Consider the following 20,088-nt stretch of genomic DNA (forward strand, 5'->3'; position numbering starts at 1 on the left):
TCTTTTTTTCTCTTCCTTTTGTTTCGCTTTTTTCTCAGCTTTTCACTATTTTTTCATTTTGGTACTTTTTTCTTTTTTGTTTTATTCCCCCTTTCTCTAAGTCATTTTGTGCATAATTTTACATAATATTTGCTCATATAGGGATGAAAGAAGCAAAAACAACCTGAAGAACCGTTTAGGACCCGAAAGAGTCGGTTCCTTTTAGTGAGCCGAGCTGAAAAAGCCAGTTCTCAAAAAACTCTACCGACTTTACTCAACTTCGTTCTACTTCGACTTCAAAATACCGCATTTAGAACACAGCGTCAGAGGAACTTGTGTATTTTTACATTCATGCACTGTAACTTTGACTTAATTCGCTTTTTAATTGGCAATTTCAAGCCCTGATTTTTGTGAGTTGGCTAGACTTTCTTGTGCGCAGAAAAGCTCTGGATAGTGCGCAATTGCGCACACTCGCAGTTTAGAGGGAACATTGCTTGTAAACAAGAACAATGCCGTCGATTGGGATTGACCGTCGAGACGAGTTAAAGTTCACAACTGCAGGGGGAGCCCTAGAGCGATACACCCACTTATCCCTTACTGCTACTTCCAATCTTAACTAAAACAACCATTTAGTGCGAGCTGCGGTATTTGCGTTCCCAATACCCACCAGAGCGGTAAAGCCGGAACGCACCGTCCGACCAGCGATCGCCCTCGGGTGTTTAATATCGCGGGTGGAACATTTGTATGCAAAGAAGGATTTAATGCTTGGCGGAGGGGACACTTGGAGACATTACGCTCTCCGAATAATAAAGTTAATTTATTTGAAGCATTATCGGGCAATTAAATCAAACATATTCGAAATTTACGGCAGGTTTTAGAGGCCGTTTCTCATCGCCGTGGTCAGGGAGGGAACGTTAACGTCTCATCCGAGTCCGCCGGATAGAAGCTGACGTCGGCTTGGAATTGTTAGGCCCGCTTCGAATTATAAATGTTGGAAATGATTCTCGTGTGCGCCGGTCCCGAGTTGCAGATGTGCAAATTGACTTTTTATAAAAGGGCCGAAGAGGAGAAGCTCTGATAAACTACCGTATTTTCCGCACTATAAGGCGCACCTAAAAGTCTTATTTTTTTTCAAAAGCTGACCATGCGCCTTATAATACAGTGCGCCTTATATATGGCTCAATTTTAAGTCGCAAGGTCTCGCAACTTTCGCAACAGCCGCCGACTCGATTTTCCCCCGAACGTGGAGTAGTCCGCGGTGTATGCTGGGATTTATATACCGGCGTTTCATTGGCTAACCAATGTGTCAATCATCATTTGAATCGATCGCTATTGGCTGAAGTTATTCGGAGCCTCGGATAGGCTAGAGGGCCAAAACAAACCCTGCAATTGGCCGAAAAAGATGTGTCAATCATCCGTTAAATCGATCGCTATTGGCTGAAGTTATTCGGAGTCTCGGATAGGCTAGAAGGCCCAAACAAACCCTGCAATTGGCCGAAAAAGATGTGTCAATCATCCGTTAAATCGATCGCTATTGGCTGAAGTTATTCGGAGCCTCGGATAGGCCGAAAAAGATGATTGTGAATAGCAAGCTTGCTAAAGTACGCCATAAAGAAACATGTTTCATTAGTCTGTATTTGTAAATATTTTACTATCCTGGATTTACTACACTCACGGTTGTAAGAAGACCATGATTGCGTATCATTATTGAACGTGAGAACTTAGGTGAGCTATGCGGCTTTATATTTTCCCGGTATCTTGTTTTAGAATGATCTTGATGTTGCTGTGAAGAGTTGAGTGAATTCAACTCAATTCCAAGTGTCTATTGTCATATGCACAGTAGAGTTGCGAGCGAAAAAGAAAATAGAAACTAAGGAATGGTTGGCATTTCTTGAATCCCAAAACTTTAACCTTCCGAATGATGGAACGATGCATTTGAGTGACATCGTACGGACACCGCATCCGCACGTGTTCTCGACACGTATTTGCATCTTTGCAAGCTTTGGGAATGTTAAGGGGGTAATAAGTTGGACTGAACTATCTGACTGTTTTGTCAACGTTCCCATTGTAGCGCCTTATAATCCGGTGCGTCTTATGTATGTCAAAAATAGGACCAAAAACTATTTTTTTCGGGGTGCGCCCTATAACCCGGTGCGCCTCATAGTGCGGAAAATACGGTACTTTAGAGACTAATTGTGATTAAGGGCTATACAAATAAAAATGACTTGACTTGACTTGACTTGACTACTTTAGAAAGAAACGGTAGGTTTGACACAGGTCTATAATTACATAAGCTTTCTGAATCAAGGTTGGGTCGTTTCAGTGTGGGTTTAATAACGGCGGACTTAAAAGCTGCTGGAACAACACCTGAGGAGAGTGATATGTTTATAATATTTAGAACTGAAGGTCCAAGGTCGCCAAAAAGACTTTTAATATTGAACCTGGGAGAGTTGAACTGGCAAGTTGTCGGTGTGGCAGCATTCACCACCTGTTTGAGATCATCAAGTGACAGTTCACTAAAACTGGACAAATTCCCTGGACAGCCACCCTGTGGTGCATCTGTAGATTTCCGCGCTTTAGTATGTGTTGTATTAATACTGTCTTTAGCAATTTCTTCCTGTATGCTTTGGATCTTCTTAGTAAAGAAGACCATTAAGTCATGGGCTGAATGGGTGGGACTATCTGGGATAGTCTGTAGCTTTGTAAGCGATGCTACAGTGTCGAAAAGGACTTTGGGATTGTTCTTTTGAGACGCAATCACCTTCGAAAGGTAGGCTGATTTTGCAGAGGCAAGGGCCACTTTATACTTCAACAGACTGTCACACCAGGTTTGGTGGAAAACCTGACGCTTGGTAGCGCGCCATTTTCTTTCAGATTTCCTGCATTCTTGTTTACTTGTTAACACGGAGGAGCCAGGAATCGTCTTGTAAATTGTTCCAAAGTTTGACTCCACACACAGACACACACATACTTTTCCTGGTGGTTCTCACCTTTGGGATTATGAATTTACTACAGCCCCTTAAGTTATAATTTCCCTCTTTCTGTCATGATTACCGATTTATAGGCGGCAACGGCCAACGGCCCGGACAGCTGATTGGCTGATGCTCTCTTTTTAAACCCCCGGCTTCCAAGAGGAAGCCGTCAGATCGTTATGCGAACTGTTGCCACCAGCTCAGTAAGCCTTTTCGTCTGACTCGGTTCCTGCCCTGCTTTTCTCTGCCTGATCTTCGTTACCCACCCGTTTCCGGACCTGACTTCGCCCCGTTTTGCCTGCCTCCCTAGAGAACAATACAATAAACACAATGCATTATAGTTTAAAATGAATTTGCCTTTATTAATTATTGAAATGCGTTTAGATACTTTAGTTTGTATGTGTCGTGGACAAATGAGCTAGCGTTGGCAGGTAGCAAGCGAATGTCATTCTCTCTAAGCCTTGAATTCTTCCTTTTCAGCTGGATTTTGCTTCTTTTTTCCATTCCCGTTCTGCGTGACGGCAAAGGCAATAAATCGTGGCAGAATGTGAAGGGGGGGACGCTCTTAATGCAATGTTCGGAGCGTGTCGAGACTCGCAATCGCCAGGCTGCCGTTTGGCTAACCTTCCGACGGAGGAGAAGTGTCAAATGAGAAAATCCACATAATAAGGGAGGGATGTGTTGCCGTCGGCGATTAATATCATCATTTTTTAAGGGGGCCCCTTCACCGTGAACATAGTTCGGATCAGGGTGGTCTCTGGCCCGACCACTGTTCCTTTTAAAGCAGGGGCGCCACGTGGTAAAGAGTAGATTGAAGAGAAAGAAAGAAAGGGTGGGACAAAAAGACAGAGAAGAGAAAAAGAGGGAGGGAGATGGAGAGGGGGAAATGGACAGGGAGAGAGAAAGAGGAAAAAAGAAAGAGGAAGAGAGAAAGAGAAAGAAAGAAAGAAAGAAAGAAAAAAGAGGGAAAAATGGAGAAAGTGCAAGAGAGAGAGAAAGGAAAGGATAAGGAGAGAGAGAAGGAGGAAAAAAGAAAGAAAGCAAGAAAGCAAGAGGGAGAAATCAAGAAAGTGCATGAGAGAGAGAAAGGTAAGGATAAGGAGAGAGAGAAGGAGGAAAGAAAGAAAGAAAGAAAAGAAAGCAAGAGGGTCAAATCGAGAAAGTGCAAGAGAGAAAGAAAGGAAAGGATAAGGAGAAAAAGAAAGAGGAAAGAAAGGAAGGGATAAGGAGAGAAAGAAGTAGGAAAGAAAGAAAGCAAGAGGTAAACTGGAAAAAAATTAAAGAAAAGGGAGGATTAGGGAGAGAAAAGAGAAAGAAACACAAAAAGAGGGAGAGAAAGAAGGGAAAATGAGAGAAAGACAAAAAATGGAGAGAGAGAGAGAGAGAGAGAGAGAGATTGAACATAAAAAGAAAGAAGAAAGGAAGAGCAAGAGGGAAAAATTGAGAGAATTAAAGAAAAATGACAATGAGGGAGAGACATATAATGAAACACAAAAAGTGGGAGAGAAAAAAAGGGGAAAATGAGAGAAGGAGAAAAGAGAAAAAGAAGAAAAATTGAGAGAATCAAAGAAAATTGAGAATTAGAGAGCCAAAAACAGAAAAAGAGGGAGAGAAAAAAACGGGTAAATGAAAGAAAGACAAAAAGAGAGAACGAGACATAGGGAGAGAGTATTTATTTCTCTCTCTCTCTTTCTCACTCTCTTCTCTCTCCGTCTCGTTCTCCCTTTCTCTCTCTTCGTCCCACCATCACTCTTTTTCTCGCCTTTGCTTTCTCTCATTTCTTTCTCTTTTTTTATTCATCTATTTTTAAAATTTTACACGAGACAATCATTTTATGTCCTCCTACATTTAACCAATTTCTATATAGCAATGTTCAACCAACGTCCTCCTTTCACTTCCTGAGTGAGAAAACAAAATGGACGCCCCTGATATACAGCAACACATGTTATTCTATTTCTATACTGTCATGCATTACAGCGTTTTTCACTCACTAAAGTGCAGCTTTACTTGCTAGCTGCGTATTTTTTGGATGATTTTTCGGACACTTTCGTTCTTCCGCCATGGAATAAATCCACTTTAAAAGCTTTGCGTCCAATTCCTCTCCCTAGACTGAGTGAGTGCATACAGCAGCACTTTCATAATAAACTCCAAACTCTGCTTTAAAGGTACCGTGTTTGCTGAGAAATGTTGTGGAATAGATGGTTGCAGTGGTCTCTGGGAAATAATTGCCATCCATTATCTGCACCGCTTATCCTCAGTAGGGTCACGGGGGGTGCTGGAGCGCATCTTTGGGCAGTGGGCAGGGGACAGCCTGAACTGGTTGCCAGCCAGTTGCATGGCTGAAATGGTTCAAAAAAGAAATAAAGAGATTAAGAGAGAAAGGAAGGAAGGAAGGAAGGGAGGAAGGAAGGAAGGAAGGAAGGAAGGAAGGAAGGAAGGGAGAGAGGAAGGAAGGAAGGAAGGAAGGAAGGAAGGAAGGAAGGAAGGAAGGAAGGAAGGAGGGAAGGAAGGAGGGAAGGAAGGAAGAAAGCAAGAGGGTCAAATCGAGAAAGTGCAAGAGAGAGAAAGGAAAGGATATGGAGAGAAAGAAGGAGGAGAGAAAGGAAGGGATAAGGAGAGAAAGAAGGAGGAAACAATAAAGCAATAGGGAAAATGAGAGAATTAAAGAAAAGGGAGGATTACGGAGAGTAAAGAGAAAGAAACAGAAAAGAGGGAGAGAAAAAAGGGAAAATGAGAGAAAGACAAAAATAGAGAGAGAGAGAGAGAGAGAGGGGTGAACATAGAAAGAAAGAGGAAAGGAAGAGCAAGAGGGAAAAATTGAAAGAATTAAAGAAAAAGGACAATGAGTGAGAGAAAAGAGAAAGAAACAGAAAAAGAGGGAGATAAAAAAGGGGGAAATGAGAGAAAGAAGGAGAAAATAAATAAATGAGCAAGAGGAAAAAAATTGAGAGAATTAAAGAAAATTACAGCCATCCATCCATCCATTATCTGCACTGCTTATCCTCAGTAGGGTCACGGGGGTGCTGGAGCCCATCCCAGCCATCTTTGGGCAGGGGGCAGGGGACACCCTCAACTGGTTGCCAGCTAGTATCATGGCTGAAGTTGTTTAAAAAAGAAAGAAAGAGAGAAAGAAAGAGAGAAAGAAAGAAAGAAAGAAAGAAAGAAAGAAAAGAAAGCAAGAGGGTCAAATCGAGAAAGTGCAAGAGAGAGACAGTAAAGGATAAGGAGAGAAAGAAGGAGGAAAGAAAGGAAGGAAGGGATAAGGAGAGAAAGAAGGATGGAAGAAAGAAAGAAAGCAAGAGGTAAACTGGAAAAAAAATAAGGAAAAGGGAGAATTAGGGAGAGAAAAGAGAAAGAAACAGAAAAAGAGGGAGATAAAAAAAGGAAAAGGAGAGAAAGACAAAAAATTAGAGAGAGAGAGAGAGAGAGAGAGAGAAAGAGAGAGGGGGGTAAAGAGAGAGAGAAAGAGGAACGGAAGAGCAAGAGGGACAAATTTAAATAATTAAAGAAAAAGGACAATGAGGGAGAGAAAAGAAAAGGAAACAGAAAACGAGGGAGATAAAAAGGAGGAAAATGAGAGAAATAAGGAGAAAAAATTGAGAGAATTAAAGAAAATTAAAGCCATCCATCCATCCATTATCTGCACCGCTTCTCCTCAGTAGGGTCACGGGGGTGCTGGAGCCCATCCCAGCTATCTTCAGGCAGTGGGCAAGGGAAACCCTGAACTGGTTGCCAGCCAGTCGCAGGGCTGAAATGGTTCAGTCTATTTGAATTCTAGCACTGCATTGCAGTACTTCTGCAATAGTATTTTCCTAGTATTTTATATACTAGAAGTGTTGTAATATAGTATTACTGCAGTTGTATGTTTGTACTATTTAAGTAGTGTTGGGAATTAATATCAAAATGGACCGTTTACCAAATTGTTCGGATTAGTTATCTGACTCCATTAACCAAACTTACATTCACCCATCTATTTATGCGCGCTCGTTTCTTGAGGGAAAAGATGAACAGGAAAGCCGACATTTCCACCAGGGGGCAGATTTCATTTCATTAACAATTTAACGAAGTGTACTCCATCGAAAATGGCCGAATTAGCGTCGTCGGAGTCTCTGGGAAGCCCTCTTCTGAAGTCCTTTAGCTCTCTCTTATTAGCCATCTTCTCCCCGCATAATGGCATGCCGACTCCTCCCATGGGCGTGCCAAGGAAGCCCCCCCCAGGGATTCACCATCTCGGAGAATAACGCAGCGATGTCTGGAACACCCGAAACAACACCGAGCATTTCTACGTCCTCAGGGCCTTGTTCTCAAAACAACGCCTGCTGTCCTCCGTCTGGATGTGCTGATTATCTTATCAGCAGTACGTCCCGTTCCGTAAACAACATCTTCCACCACTCATGCCTGGCCTGAACTTTCACTGCCCATTGAATAAAGGCACAGTCAGTAAATAACTACAGCATTAAACTCAATAAACGTAACTTATTATTCAATCATCAAAAAAGACTTGCCGTGTAAAAAGAGAGATTCGCAGACGGACCGACAAAAGGGGACTGACAGGATAGAGTTTAAATACCGACAGGAAGCCAATCTGTCAACAAGCTGCAGCTGGCGTCACACGAGCAGGGCCAATTGGGCGTTATGGCAACCATGACACACGGGCGGGGCCAATTGGGTGCCATGGCAACCGTGACAGTTTATTTTTCATATTTTTCATATTTCATTATTTGTTTTAATAAATTATATTAGTAAATTAAGAAAATCGTTCTTGAGACTAGAATACAACCCTGCTCATTTTAAGTAAGCATTTTAAGTCAGGTGAAACAAGGAAAATGATACTTGTGTCACGGTTGCCATAGCGCCCAATTGGCCCCGCCCATGTGTCGCCAGCTGCGGCTCATTGACAGATTCGCTTTCCCTCTATTTAAGCTCAGTGCTCTCACTCTTCGTTTGTCAGTCCGTCAACGAACCTCTGCCCCGGAAGACGTGGGTTTTGACTCGGTCCTGTATCCTGTTGGCATTTCCAGTCCGGTATTGTTCCCGTTTGTTTTTATCCAGTTTAATATCGGTTTCCAGTTTCGTTCCCGTCTATTTTTGTCTTGTTTATTATTCTCTCCAGCTTTCATTCCCGTCCTGTTTAATTTCAATATCCTGTTTCATTATCAATCCTGTCTTGTCCCGTCCTGTCTGGTATCAACCCCATCTATCCGATATCAACTCGGGCAATTGGTATCGATCTCGTCAGCCTCTGGCTTCCTATCATTTCACGCCAGACTGCTGCCTAACTTGCATGACTCCCCATTTCCCCTAAAATAAAAAGCTTGTGTGAGAAGCGTCACGCGTTTGGGTCCTGATCCTCTTCTGGTTCATGACAACTTGAGCAGATTCTAGTACCAGTAAACTATATTGCTTATATATTGCTATTAAAGCAGGATTATATAGGTATCCGTATTGATAGGAAGAATACTACTACTCCCACAACTACTACTACTACTACTACAAATAATAATTATATATTTATCATTATTTTCTGACCTTCCTCTTCCTTGTGTGTGTTTGCAGCTACTCACCCAGCTAAAAAGCAACATGGCGGAAGAGAACCGACACTTGGCTGAGCAGAACCGTAGTCTGCTGAAGGAGAACCGGGCCTTACTGGAGCAGAGCCTGGAGCGCCGAGACCTCCACTACACTCAACAGAAAGAATATCAGTTAGTGCACACGCACAAACAAAATTGCACGTTCACGCATGCAAAAAAAAAAAAATGGACCTTGTTGGTTTTCCTGACTACTTGAGTCAGCTAGGAGTCAAACATATACAGGAATGGCCAAAGTCCAATGACAATTTATACTGAAAATCCCAAATAGAATAGAATAGAATAGAATAGAATGTCAGGTTCAACCCAACACTTGTAATAAAAACCTGTATACAAAAAGGACATAGAAAATTGTGCATAGTTTACTTGCAAGGGAAGCGAACGGAAAACTGCTTTTGGTTACAGTTCCTCCAACTCACTCCAAAGCAGCCTTCCCTCACCTTGCCTTTTATTCAGAAAAGGAACGCCCTAGTTACAAGGTGGTTTCAACACTAAGGGTTAGGGGTTGGTTGAAGGTTGAATTTCTCCATTGAAACCAGTTCTTGCACAGCAACTTGTTATTTGAAATGTGGCTGATTAACTCTCTTTATGCTATACTTCAGGAAAAGATCCTTGATCTTCAGGTCAAATCTGTAACGGATTCACACCCTTTTATTCTCTCTTGCCAGGGTGTAGTGGAAGACTTTTGCTGAGAGAATATCTTATTTTGTAAGCACAATATCTCATAAGAAAACTTATAACACACATAATTTATAGTAAAGTTGAATAACTTATGTACATTATTCCAGAATAGAATAGAATATACCTTAATTGTCATTGTTACAAAATGGGTTAACATATTGTGACAACGAAATTGGGCATGACACTCCAGTTTCATACATTCACAGTGAGGTAAAAAAGCCAAGAAGGTAAAGGAACAGAGAAGATAAGGTTATAACAGAGAAGATAAGGTCATAGACACACTACTCTCAGATTCTCAGACTAACACATGCGCGCAAAAAATAGACCTTGTTGATTTTTTTGACTACTTGAGTCAATGAGGAGTCCAAAATATGCGTCAATTTTGCCTTGTTTCAATGTTCTCTCTTTTCTTTAACAAATGAGTTTGATTGTAACTGAAAAGTCTTTTATTTCATCCGGACATCGTTTTGAACCTGGCAATTACCATGCTCTAAGTATACGTTGTTGCTTTAATTGCCTCTTATTAACAATATTTCCGATTATCGATTGGTTTGCCTATGCATCTTAGCAATTAGTTATTCGTGGGCCCTCATCATATTTGATAATCACAAACTTCGTTGAGATGGTTATTATATTTTTGCTTCTCCCTTTAGCATCACTGCAAGTCTAAGAGCCCCTGGCAAATAAATACAGTAAAAAACATACAGTATCGCATTCGACTTGCAAAGTTTTTATAAACCAAATGAAATTCTGAACTGAAGACAGAGAAAGGCATTGTGGGAGGTAGTTCAGCCAAAAGCATATTAGCATTTAATGATGACACAAACCAATAGCGGACTAGGATTTGATGTTGACCAATAGCAGACAGGCATCTTAGTTTTTTAATTTCTTGATAAGACTTTATTTCCACAGTTATCATGTTTTCGCTTCTCACATTTTAGCAAGCTTTGGACCCATAGCTAATAAAATGGGTACCGGAAAACAGGATTGTACAGTATTCTGAACTGAATGAAGTACGAGAAAGGCATTATGGGAAGTAGTATGTCTGCATTTTCATGACGCCGTCACAGAAATCACTAGCATGCATGCAATATTTGGACCTTGTTGATTTTTTGACTACTTGAGTCAATGAGGAGTCCAAAATATGCATCAATCTCCAAAATTCATTGAAGGCTAATACTGAAAAGCACAAAAACACATACCCACACAAACTGTACGCACAACAATTCCATCTATCTATCTATCTATCTATCTATCTATCTATCTATCTATCTATCTATCTATCTATCTATCTATCTATCTATCTATCTATCTATCTATCTATCTATCTATCTATCTATCTATCTATCTATCTATCTATCTATCTATCTATGGATCCATCTATCTATTAATATCTAGATCTCTCTCTCTCTCACTCTCTATCTATCTATATGTCTATTTCTAGATCTATACATCTATATCTATCTAGATATATCTACCTATCAATTTCTAGATCCATCTATCTATCTATCTATCTATCTATCTATCTATCTATCTATCTATCTATCTATCTATCTATCTATCTATCTATCTATCTATCTATCTATCTATCTATCTATCTATCTATCTATCTATCTATCTATCTATCTATCTATCTATCTATCTATCTATCTATCCTGACTTCTTGAGTCATCTAGTAGTCCAAAAAATGCAGGAATGGCTGAAGTCCAATGAAGATTTGTACTGTCGTTTTGGGACGCAATACTCACAGACTAACACGCAAAAACTGATTGGACCTTGTTGGGGTACTGACTACTCGAATAAGGTAGAAGTCAAAAATACACAGTAATGGCCAATGTTCAATAAAGACATATACTAAAGTCAAGTCAAGTCATTTTTATTTGTATAGCCCTTAGAAAAAAGCGTCTCAAAGGGCTGCACAGGTTATTGCACAGACTATTATTACAGACTATTATTATACCCAGTGTTCCCTCTAAGCTGCGCGCGTGCGCAATTGCGCACTCCTCGCACTTTCTCAGCGCACAAGAAAATCTAGCCAGCGCACAAAGTTGAGGGCTCGAAATTACTCATTAAGAAGCGACTTAAGTCAAAGTTACAGTGCATGAAGGTAAAAATACACGGGTTCCCCTGACGTTGTGTCCTAAATGCGATATTTTGAAGTCGAGTCGAAGTAGAACGCAGTTAAGTAAAGTTAGTAAAGTTTGTCGAGAACCGGCTTCTTGGGCTCGGCTCACTAAAAGGGTCCTACCTGGCTCTTCGGGTTGTTTTTGCTTCTTTAATCCCAACATGACCAAATATGATGTAAAATTATGCACAAAATGACTTAAAGGAATGGGGGAATAGAACAAAAAAGAAAAATATACCAAAATGAAAAAGTAGTGAAAAGCTGAGAAAAAGAAGAAACAAAACGAAGAGAAAAAAAGAAGGAACAATTTAGAAAAAAGCCAGAAAAAAAGAAAAGAAAGAAATGCAGGAAACAAGTAAATAAAGACCAAAAAGAAAAAAGTAACGGCTCGGAAAAAATAAACACAATGAGATTTTTTTAAAGGAATTAAAAAAAAAAGTGGAAAAAACACGGAAAAAAGAAGAAAAAGTTTGTGTTGCATTGAAATAATTTCCAATTGTATCAAATGAATCTTGTTGCCAACATTGTACTTCCACTAAAAAAATGCGATTAAGTACAGTTCTGTATCTTACAACCGACTGAATAAGCCCCCAAAAATGTTAATATTATGCGACAAAATATATCAGGAAAAAAAGAAAAGGACATCTTGCGAAAGAATTGTAAGAACAACCTTTGCAATAGTACATGAGTCACTTCATTCAAAAGAGAAAAATAATTTTGCATTGCCGGAAACTCAGCAAAATGTAACTTGATGTTAAGTTTTGGACATGTTTGATAATGAATTATCTTGCCACACTTGGGATTATGGTGGCTCACTGTTGTTTCAAGCGTTGCTCACCGACTTTGCGTGAACGCTAAGACCCATGGAAAATTACAGGGAACATTGGGTTGGATGGCTCTTTGGGTCAAAAACTTCCTGATCTCAGGTCTACGCCAACAATTGTTATATTTAATGTAACACACTACTTTTTGGTGTCAGTATTCTGGAGTGGGTAATTGAGTTACTTTGAAAATAAAATAATCAGTAACTAATAGTTATTTTTCAGTAACACATCTAACACCGTATGCCAGTATGCTGTCCACTGGTTTTATAAATGATAAAAGATCTTGAGTTCTTAGGTGTTTCTCCAGTGCCGTGGTTAGCACATGCATTTAACATGCGAAAGATCCCAGGTTCGAGACCGGGTGGAAATATATGTTGGCCTGGAGAGAGACGAGCGCCACCAAGCTGTACTTGCCCAAGTACAGCCCAAGGGATTATGGTTGCTCACTGTTGTTTCAAGTGTTGCTCACCGACTTTGCGTGAACGCTCAGACCCGTGGAAAATTACAGGAAACATTGATTACACAGGGCAGCACGGCGGCGCAGTGGTTAGCGCTTGTGCGGCACAGTTCATGTCATGGGAACCTGTCGTGGGTTCAAATCCAGCTCCAGACTTCCTGTGCGGAGTTTGTATGTTCTCCCCGTGCTTTTTTGCGTGGGTTTCCTCCGGGCACTCCGGTTTCCTCCCACGTTCCAAAAACATGCATTTCAGGTGAATTGGCCGGTCCAAATTGTCCCTAGGTGTGAATGAGCGAATGAGTTGTCTGTCCCTGTGTGCCCTGCGATTGGCTGGAAACCAGTTCAGGGTGTCCCCTGCCCACTGCCCGGAGACAGCTGGGATGGGCTCCAGCCCCCCCCCCACGACCCTGATGAGGATAAGCGGTACGGCTGATGAGATGAGATTGATTACACATCCCCTGATCTGAAACCAACATAAGGACAAGGAAAAACTCAAAAAGAGCGCACACACACACATACATAACACACAGAGACTGGCACGCAGCGGCACAGACTCAGGGCTGACAGGATCAAGTAGATTGAGAGGTCTTGTTACACGGGCTGCAGGGCGTCTTAACCGGATTGACGGAATTAAAGCAACAAGAAGGAGCAAGTCGTACACAACGCGTGCGATTCCGCTTTTCCTAGGCCAGAGCGTTTCACGGTCCAACAGCCTCCAGCAGCGCCGCTTTAAAATGTTAAACAGACTGCTCGCAGATTATCCAGAACTAATAGCCATCATGCAGAGCTGCTTCACCCTGTAAGACTAATGAGTCACGTTGCTCCCAAATTACATTATTGCCCTCCCAAATTTTTACCGCGCTCGTTAAACCTATCCAGGCTAGATTTTTTTTCTTTAAAATTGCGAAAATGAGCGCAAATAAAATAGACCCCCGAGATATGAGATTCTGAGGTGGGGATCGCAGATTGAAATGCCGGAAAGTGTTCGATAGAAACCTATGGTAATAAGCTAATGCCTTCTGAAAACCCTGTACTTCTTATGCAGGGTTCGGTAGGGTTACTTTAACTTGATTACTTTCAATTACTTTTGGATTACTCCAATACCTCATCTCATCTCATCTCATTAGCTACCCCGCTTTTCCTCAGTAGGGTCGCGGGGGTGCTTGAGCCCATCCCAGCAATCATCGGGCAGGGGACACCCTGAACGGGTTGCCAGCCAATCGCTGGGCACACATGGACAGACAACTCACTCGCTCATTAGCACCTGGGGACAATTTGGACTGGCCAATTCAACTGAAATGCATGTTTTTGGAATGTGGGAGGAAACCGGAGTGCCCGGAGGAAACCCACGCAAGCACGGGGAGAACATACAAACTCCGCACAGGAAGTCTGGAGCTGGATTTGAACCCACGCAGGAGGTTCCCATGACATGAACTGTGCCGCACATGCGCTAACCACTGCGCCGCCGTGCTGCCCTATATTCTATACTTTTACATTTATATTTACTCAACAATTTTGCAGTTGCGTTTTCAAGTTGTTTCTGGAGCGAGCATCTCCAAGCTCAAGACCATCAGCTTCCCAAGCCAAAAGAACTTTGTCTTTACAATTTGGAGGCGACTGGTGGGCTCCCTATTTGTTAGCAAACAGGTGCACAGAAATCCTTTCAGCTAACCCATACAACCCAAGGACAGGAGCATAAGCTTCCCAAGCCAAAGGAACTTTGTCTCTACAGTTTGGAGGCCACTGGTATTCTTCTCAAGACTCCTGTCTAATTTCAAACAATAAAGTGCTGTGTCAAGTCAAGTCAAGTCATTTTTATTTGTATAGCCCTTATTCACAGGTTATTACACAGACTATTTTTTCAGACTATTATTACACCATCCCCTGATCTGGAAACAACATGAGGGCAAGGAAAAACTCAAAAACCTCAACATGAGGAAAATGAAGAAACCTTGAGAAGGGAGCGCACATGTGGCATCCCCCTTCCAGGATTACCAGACAGCAAGGATGTTGCAATCACAAATAGTACAGAGGTATTGTCCACAAAAATTATAGGTTATTCATATGCTATAGAGTAGAAGCAGTGGGAAGGGACACTCTGAACTGGTTGCCAGTCAGAGACGGACAACTCACTCACTCATTCACACCTCGGGACAATTTGGACCGGCCAATTAACCTGACATGCATGTTTTTGGAATATGGGAGAAACCGGAGTGCCCGGAGGAAACCCACACTAGCACGGGGAGAAATTGCAAACTCTGCACAGGAAGGCTGATAGCTGGAGCTGAGGTCATCAAATCCAGCTACTTGCCTTCCTGTGCGGAGTTAGCATGTTCTCCCTGTGGGTTTCCCCTGGCCCCTGCTCAAAGACAGCTGGGATGGGCTCCAGCACCCCCGCGACCCTACTGAGGATAAGTGGTGCAGATAATGAATTGATATATATGTATATATACATATTTTTTTACTATGAAGGGAATGCGTTTAAAAGAGCTTTTATTTTGTCGGATTAAGTGGCAAACGCTGTCGTTTATTTTCCGAAATGAACCTCCCGCACGGGTGACAACTGTTATTAGAAAAGCAATTTAATCGCAATCATGCGCTCAAACATTTTCAATTTCCGACCGCACGGACCAAAAATTCATCCCTCAGAAATATTAAGGCGCATGACAAAACTAAAATTGTGTGAGGATTTTTTTTTCCTGGGAAGTCACGTTTTCCTTCTAGAAGTTTCGGAATGAGCCTTTTTTTCAATGCAGATTGAAAGATTTATCCAAACCTTTGGCCCGAGGGCCTTTTGTAGGCCCTGTGGGATATAGTCAAATTGCTGCTAAAGATTTGGTTGATGCACTGTAATATATTTTGTAATATCCTAAATAACTGTTAACAGACTGGGGTAAGCATACTATGGCCCGGGGGCCACAAATATTCGTATTAATCCGGCCTGCTGAACAAAAGAGGTAAAAATATAATGTTAATATATAAATATATCTCATCTCATTAGCTGCACCGCTTATCCTCAGTAGGGCCACGGGGGTGCTGGAGCCCATCCCAGCAATCATCGGGCAGTGGGCAGGGGACACCCTGAACTGGTTGCCAGCCAATCGCATGGCACACGGGGACCAGACAACTCACTCGCTCATTCACACCTAGGGACAATTTGGACCGGCCAATTCACCTGAAATGAATGTTTTTGGAATGTGGGAGGAAACCGGATTGCCCGGAGGAAACCCACGCAACCACTGGGAGAACATACAAACTCCGCACAGGAAGTCTGGAGCTGGATTTGAACCCACGACAGGTTCCCATGACATGAACTGTGCCGCACAAGCGCTAACCCGTGCTGTTTTGGTTTTGTTGCTCCCTTTGAGCTCCCTTGTTTATGTACTATATTTTAAACTTGTTTTTTAGTAAATTTGAAAAAATAAAATGTAGTAAGCTACACAACCGTCCCAAAATCTTAAACAGTTTACCAGTTTAAGAATTTTTTTTCTTTTGTTTTATTATTTGGAGATTTTAAACATGAAAATAATAATAGTATCCTAAAAAAAGTTTTAAAAAATAGGTGATGAAAAACATAGAGCTTCTTGAACTGTTGGTCCATCAAGGCATTCTAAATATATTTAAACAAATCGGACAGAATATGAAGAATTTGAAAAGATAAACTTACAAAAAAAATAACATCAGATTAGCATTTTTTGAATGACTTAACTTAAATAAAAATGACTCAAAAACATGCATTTATTCTTTATCCTCTACTAGGAAATGCAATTTACTGTTATCCACAGTCAAGGGCAGACTGGATATCAGTAATTTTAGGAGTTTCTTGAGCTGATTGGAACTACAAGTCAAGTCGTGTTTATTTGTGTGTTGGTTCTAAAAACGACCAATTACATGTGGGAGAGCTATACAAATATATTGGCTAATCGTAGAACGAAATTCAGGCAAAGACTTTTTGAGTTTTTTTCCAACTACAGTTGGAGAAAGAGAAAGAAGGTCAGATCAGCTCGCTAGCCCATCTCTTTCTGACCCTCCCCCCTTCTTCCTCTGTGTTTTATTGAAGTCACAAGGGTGGAAAAGTACTAAGACAAAAAGGAAAAGTGATTATCCCCCTGGACAGCCGTGGGGGTGGTGAGAAACAAAGGCAGGAGGACTAGGTAACGCCAAAAGGGAAACATGAAACTGATTTAGAAATACACACCTTTGAGCAAATACATTTAAGCCCACTTTACATTGTGACGCCCTTAATCACAAGGAGTCTCAAAGGGCTGCTCATACCACAGATTCTTGCAAACTACAGACTACTATCACACCATCCCCTGATCTAAGACCTACATGAGGGCAAGGGAAAACTCAAAAACCTTACTAAACACATTATACAGACTACGATCAGGACCCACGTTCTGTCGGAAGCACAGCGCTAAAAAGTATAGTTCATACAACATACTTAGATGTATTCATATGTTATTTGCCTATTTCCCATGACGACTCTGATAAACCTGGCCTCTTGGATGCAACAGTAGGGGGCAGTCACGACAACTCGATGATGAAGACTGGAGCCACCATTGGTGTCATTTTTACACACTTTTTTTTCTCCTTCATTCAAAAGAGTGGTCTATCGAAGCAAACTTCCAGTGAGCACGGCAATGGAATAATTTTAAGCATTTTCAAGCACTTTACCCATAATTCAAGTATTTCCCTGACCTTGAAAACACATTAAAATTGAAGCATTTTCAGAGATTCCAAGCACTTGTACAAACCCCGTTCTTAAAAGCTCTGCAGAAACGAAGAGAAGTGCAGCAAATACTCAATTGAAAAGTATTGAACTCCCAACACTGCCGCTGGGGCATACCAGTTTAAACAAGGGAGCTGGGTTCACACTCCCTCCAGCACCCAGCCTAACACTTAGTATAAGCGGACAAAAAGTGAAACGAAAATTTGATACCAATTTTCAATGGAAAGTGAGGGGTGCGCGCTCTACTGTCAAGACCAGAACGGAAACAGGACCCATTTGCGTGACGTTTACCACAAGTTTTGTTGAAAGAGAGAGAAAGGGTTTTGCTCACGTTCTGGTGATTGCTGGCCCTGAGAAGCAGGTCGCTCTGAACGCGGGAGTGGATCTATCGTGGCGAGCAATGGCGGTGTCGGGAACGGAAAAAAGGATCAGCAGCCGAGACAGGAGAACAAAAACATGGTCGGGCTCGGAAGCGAGTCGTAATCCAGGAAAGGAGAGAAGACGTGGTCGGGGACAAAAGAGTTCGATAGATGGGACGGGAGAGTAGACGTGGTCAGGATCAAAAACGGGTCGGAGCCGTGGGACAGACAGGAACAAAAAACGAGACAGGTGGGAGTCAGGGTCGAAAAAGGCTTGCCTAGAGTTAACTGAGGTTCGCAGACGGACTGACCACAGGGGACTGACAGGACTGAGTTCAAAAAGCGACAGGGAGCCAATCAGAACCCGCGGCAAATTGCGCTAAAAGAGCGGGCATAGCTCAGTCACATTAGTAATCATGACATCTACTGGAATAAATGCGTTGCCTAAAATGTGGGTGCCCACCATGATGAGGCATGAGCCATGTTTTTAAACCCAAATATTTGTTTTTTACGCAGCAGACATTCAGGAACAAGACGACAGAACACCAAATTTTCAGCTTATACTTCAGGGAAAAAACGTTTCCGCTCTAGGGTCGAGTCAGGAAAAACTCAATTTTTCCCCCCATAAAAAAACAAATGTAAGTAGCAGACCGGTAGAGTGTGCCTCGTCCTCTGGGACAAATAACAGTCCATAAATGTAAACTCCCACTTAAGTTCCAAGCGGGTGACATTCTGCACAACAAAGCTGGTGCAACGATAAAGTAGCTTGGATACTAAAGTTTACGTTCCGTTTTCCCGCGCTTGAGTCCGCTGACCTCTTTTAACATGACCCGACTCGGCCGCCCACTTTCGCGCACCCTGAGTGTCGGCCTTGCTCGCATATTTTTTCTATACGTTTATTATACCAGCCAGGTTTTTTTCTTCTTCTGTGGCTTAAACATTGTTCTTTATGGAGGATCCATCTCGCCATATTAAGAGGTAAATTCATACATAGATAATTACTTAGAAAAAAATTTATATACATAGATATAACCATAAAGAAATCGGGTAATACGTTAATATATAACATAAATGCATTTTTTTTTCATATTTATGCATTTTGTCAATCATTTTGTATTTTTTTCATTTTATTGTGTATTTTGTCAACAAAATGTTATTCAAATGAGAAGATATCTGACATATCGGATGTTGTTGCAGTTTATCGGTGCACTGGTCAATTAACCAATAAGAGAAAAGCTCAGAAAGTTTGACTCAGCACTTCATTTCAATAATATTTTTGTTGTGACAAAATACTCAATATAATACTTGATGAAATACAAAATACATGAAGAATTACCCAACATGATGCACGACCAAATGCACGAGAAAATACACGACAAAACACATCAAAATACATGACGAAAACAACGAAAAACACATAAAAACATGACAAAAAATTAAAAAGACTTTCAAATACATGACAAAGTACATGACGAAATACACAACAAATTAGACAAAATATACGACAAAATACATGAAGAATTACTCAACATGATGCACTAGAAAATGCACAAGATGATACAAGACAAAAAACATATCAAAATACATGACATAATACACTAGAGAAAACACGTCAACAAACACATCAAAATACATGACAAAATACACGACAAAAACACATCGAAATACATAACAAAATACATGACGCGATGCACGAAAAAATACACGACAACAAACACATTAAAACATGCCAAACTACATGACAAAAAAGGAATTTAAATACATGACAAAATACATGAAAAAAGTACTTGACAAAATACATGACATAATACACTACAAAATTCACGGCAACAAACACATAAAAACGTGACAAAATACACGACAAAAACACATCAAAAATCATGACAAAGTACATGACATAATACACGACAAAATACACAGAAAAAAACACATTAAAAACTTGACAAAAAACCCGACAAAAACACATAATAAAACATGACAAAATACATGACAAAATACACGACAAAAACACATGGAAATACATGACAAAATACATTGAAAAATACATTACAGAGTACGTGACAAAATACATGACACAACACACTACATAATACACGACAACAAACACAAAAAAATAACAAAAACCACGACAAAAACACATCAAAATACCATGTTTTCCGCACTATAAGGCGCACCTAAAAGCCTTTATTCTTTTCAAAAGCTGACCATGCGCTTTATAATATAGTGCGCCTTATTTATGGATCAATATTAAATCGCAAAGTTTTCCAACTAACTTGCAGCCGCCGCCTAGATTTTCCCCCGAACGCCAAGTAGTATGCGGTGTATGCTGGGATTTATTTCCTGGCGTTTCATTGGCTAACCAATGTGTCAG

The 20,088-nt window shown here is 41.0% G+C and overlaps 1 protein-coding gene across 2 annotated transcripts in view; it reads left to right on the top strand.

The window, feature by feature from the left end:
• Positions 1-20,088, top strand: part of ccdc88b (coiled-coil and HOOK domain protein 88B) — a 162,575-nt gene that overhangs the window by 123,605 nt on the left and 18,882 nt on the right. For both annotated transcript variants that reach the window (XM_088344141.1, XM_088344142.1), the window contains one exon: positions 8,508-8,653. In XM_088344141.1, coding sequence (XP_088200267.1) covers positions 8,508-8,653 — 146 coding nt within the window. The remainder of the gene's footprint in view (positions 1-8,507; positions 8,654-20,088) is intronic.

The sequence above is a fragment of the Urocampus carinirostris genome, chromosome 9 (assembly GCF_059441175.1).
Source record: "Urocampus carinirostris isolate Australia breed hairy pipefish chromosome 9, RoL_Ucar_1.0, whole genome shotgun sequence".
NCBI lineage: Eukaryota > Metazoa > Chordata > Actinopteri > Syngnathiformes > Syngnathidae > Urocampus > Urocampus carinirostris.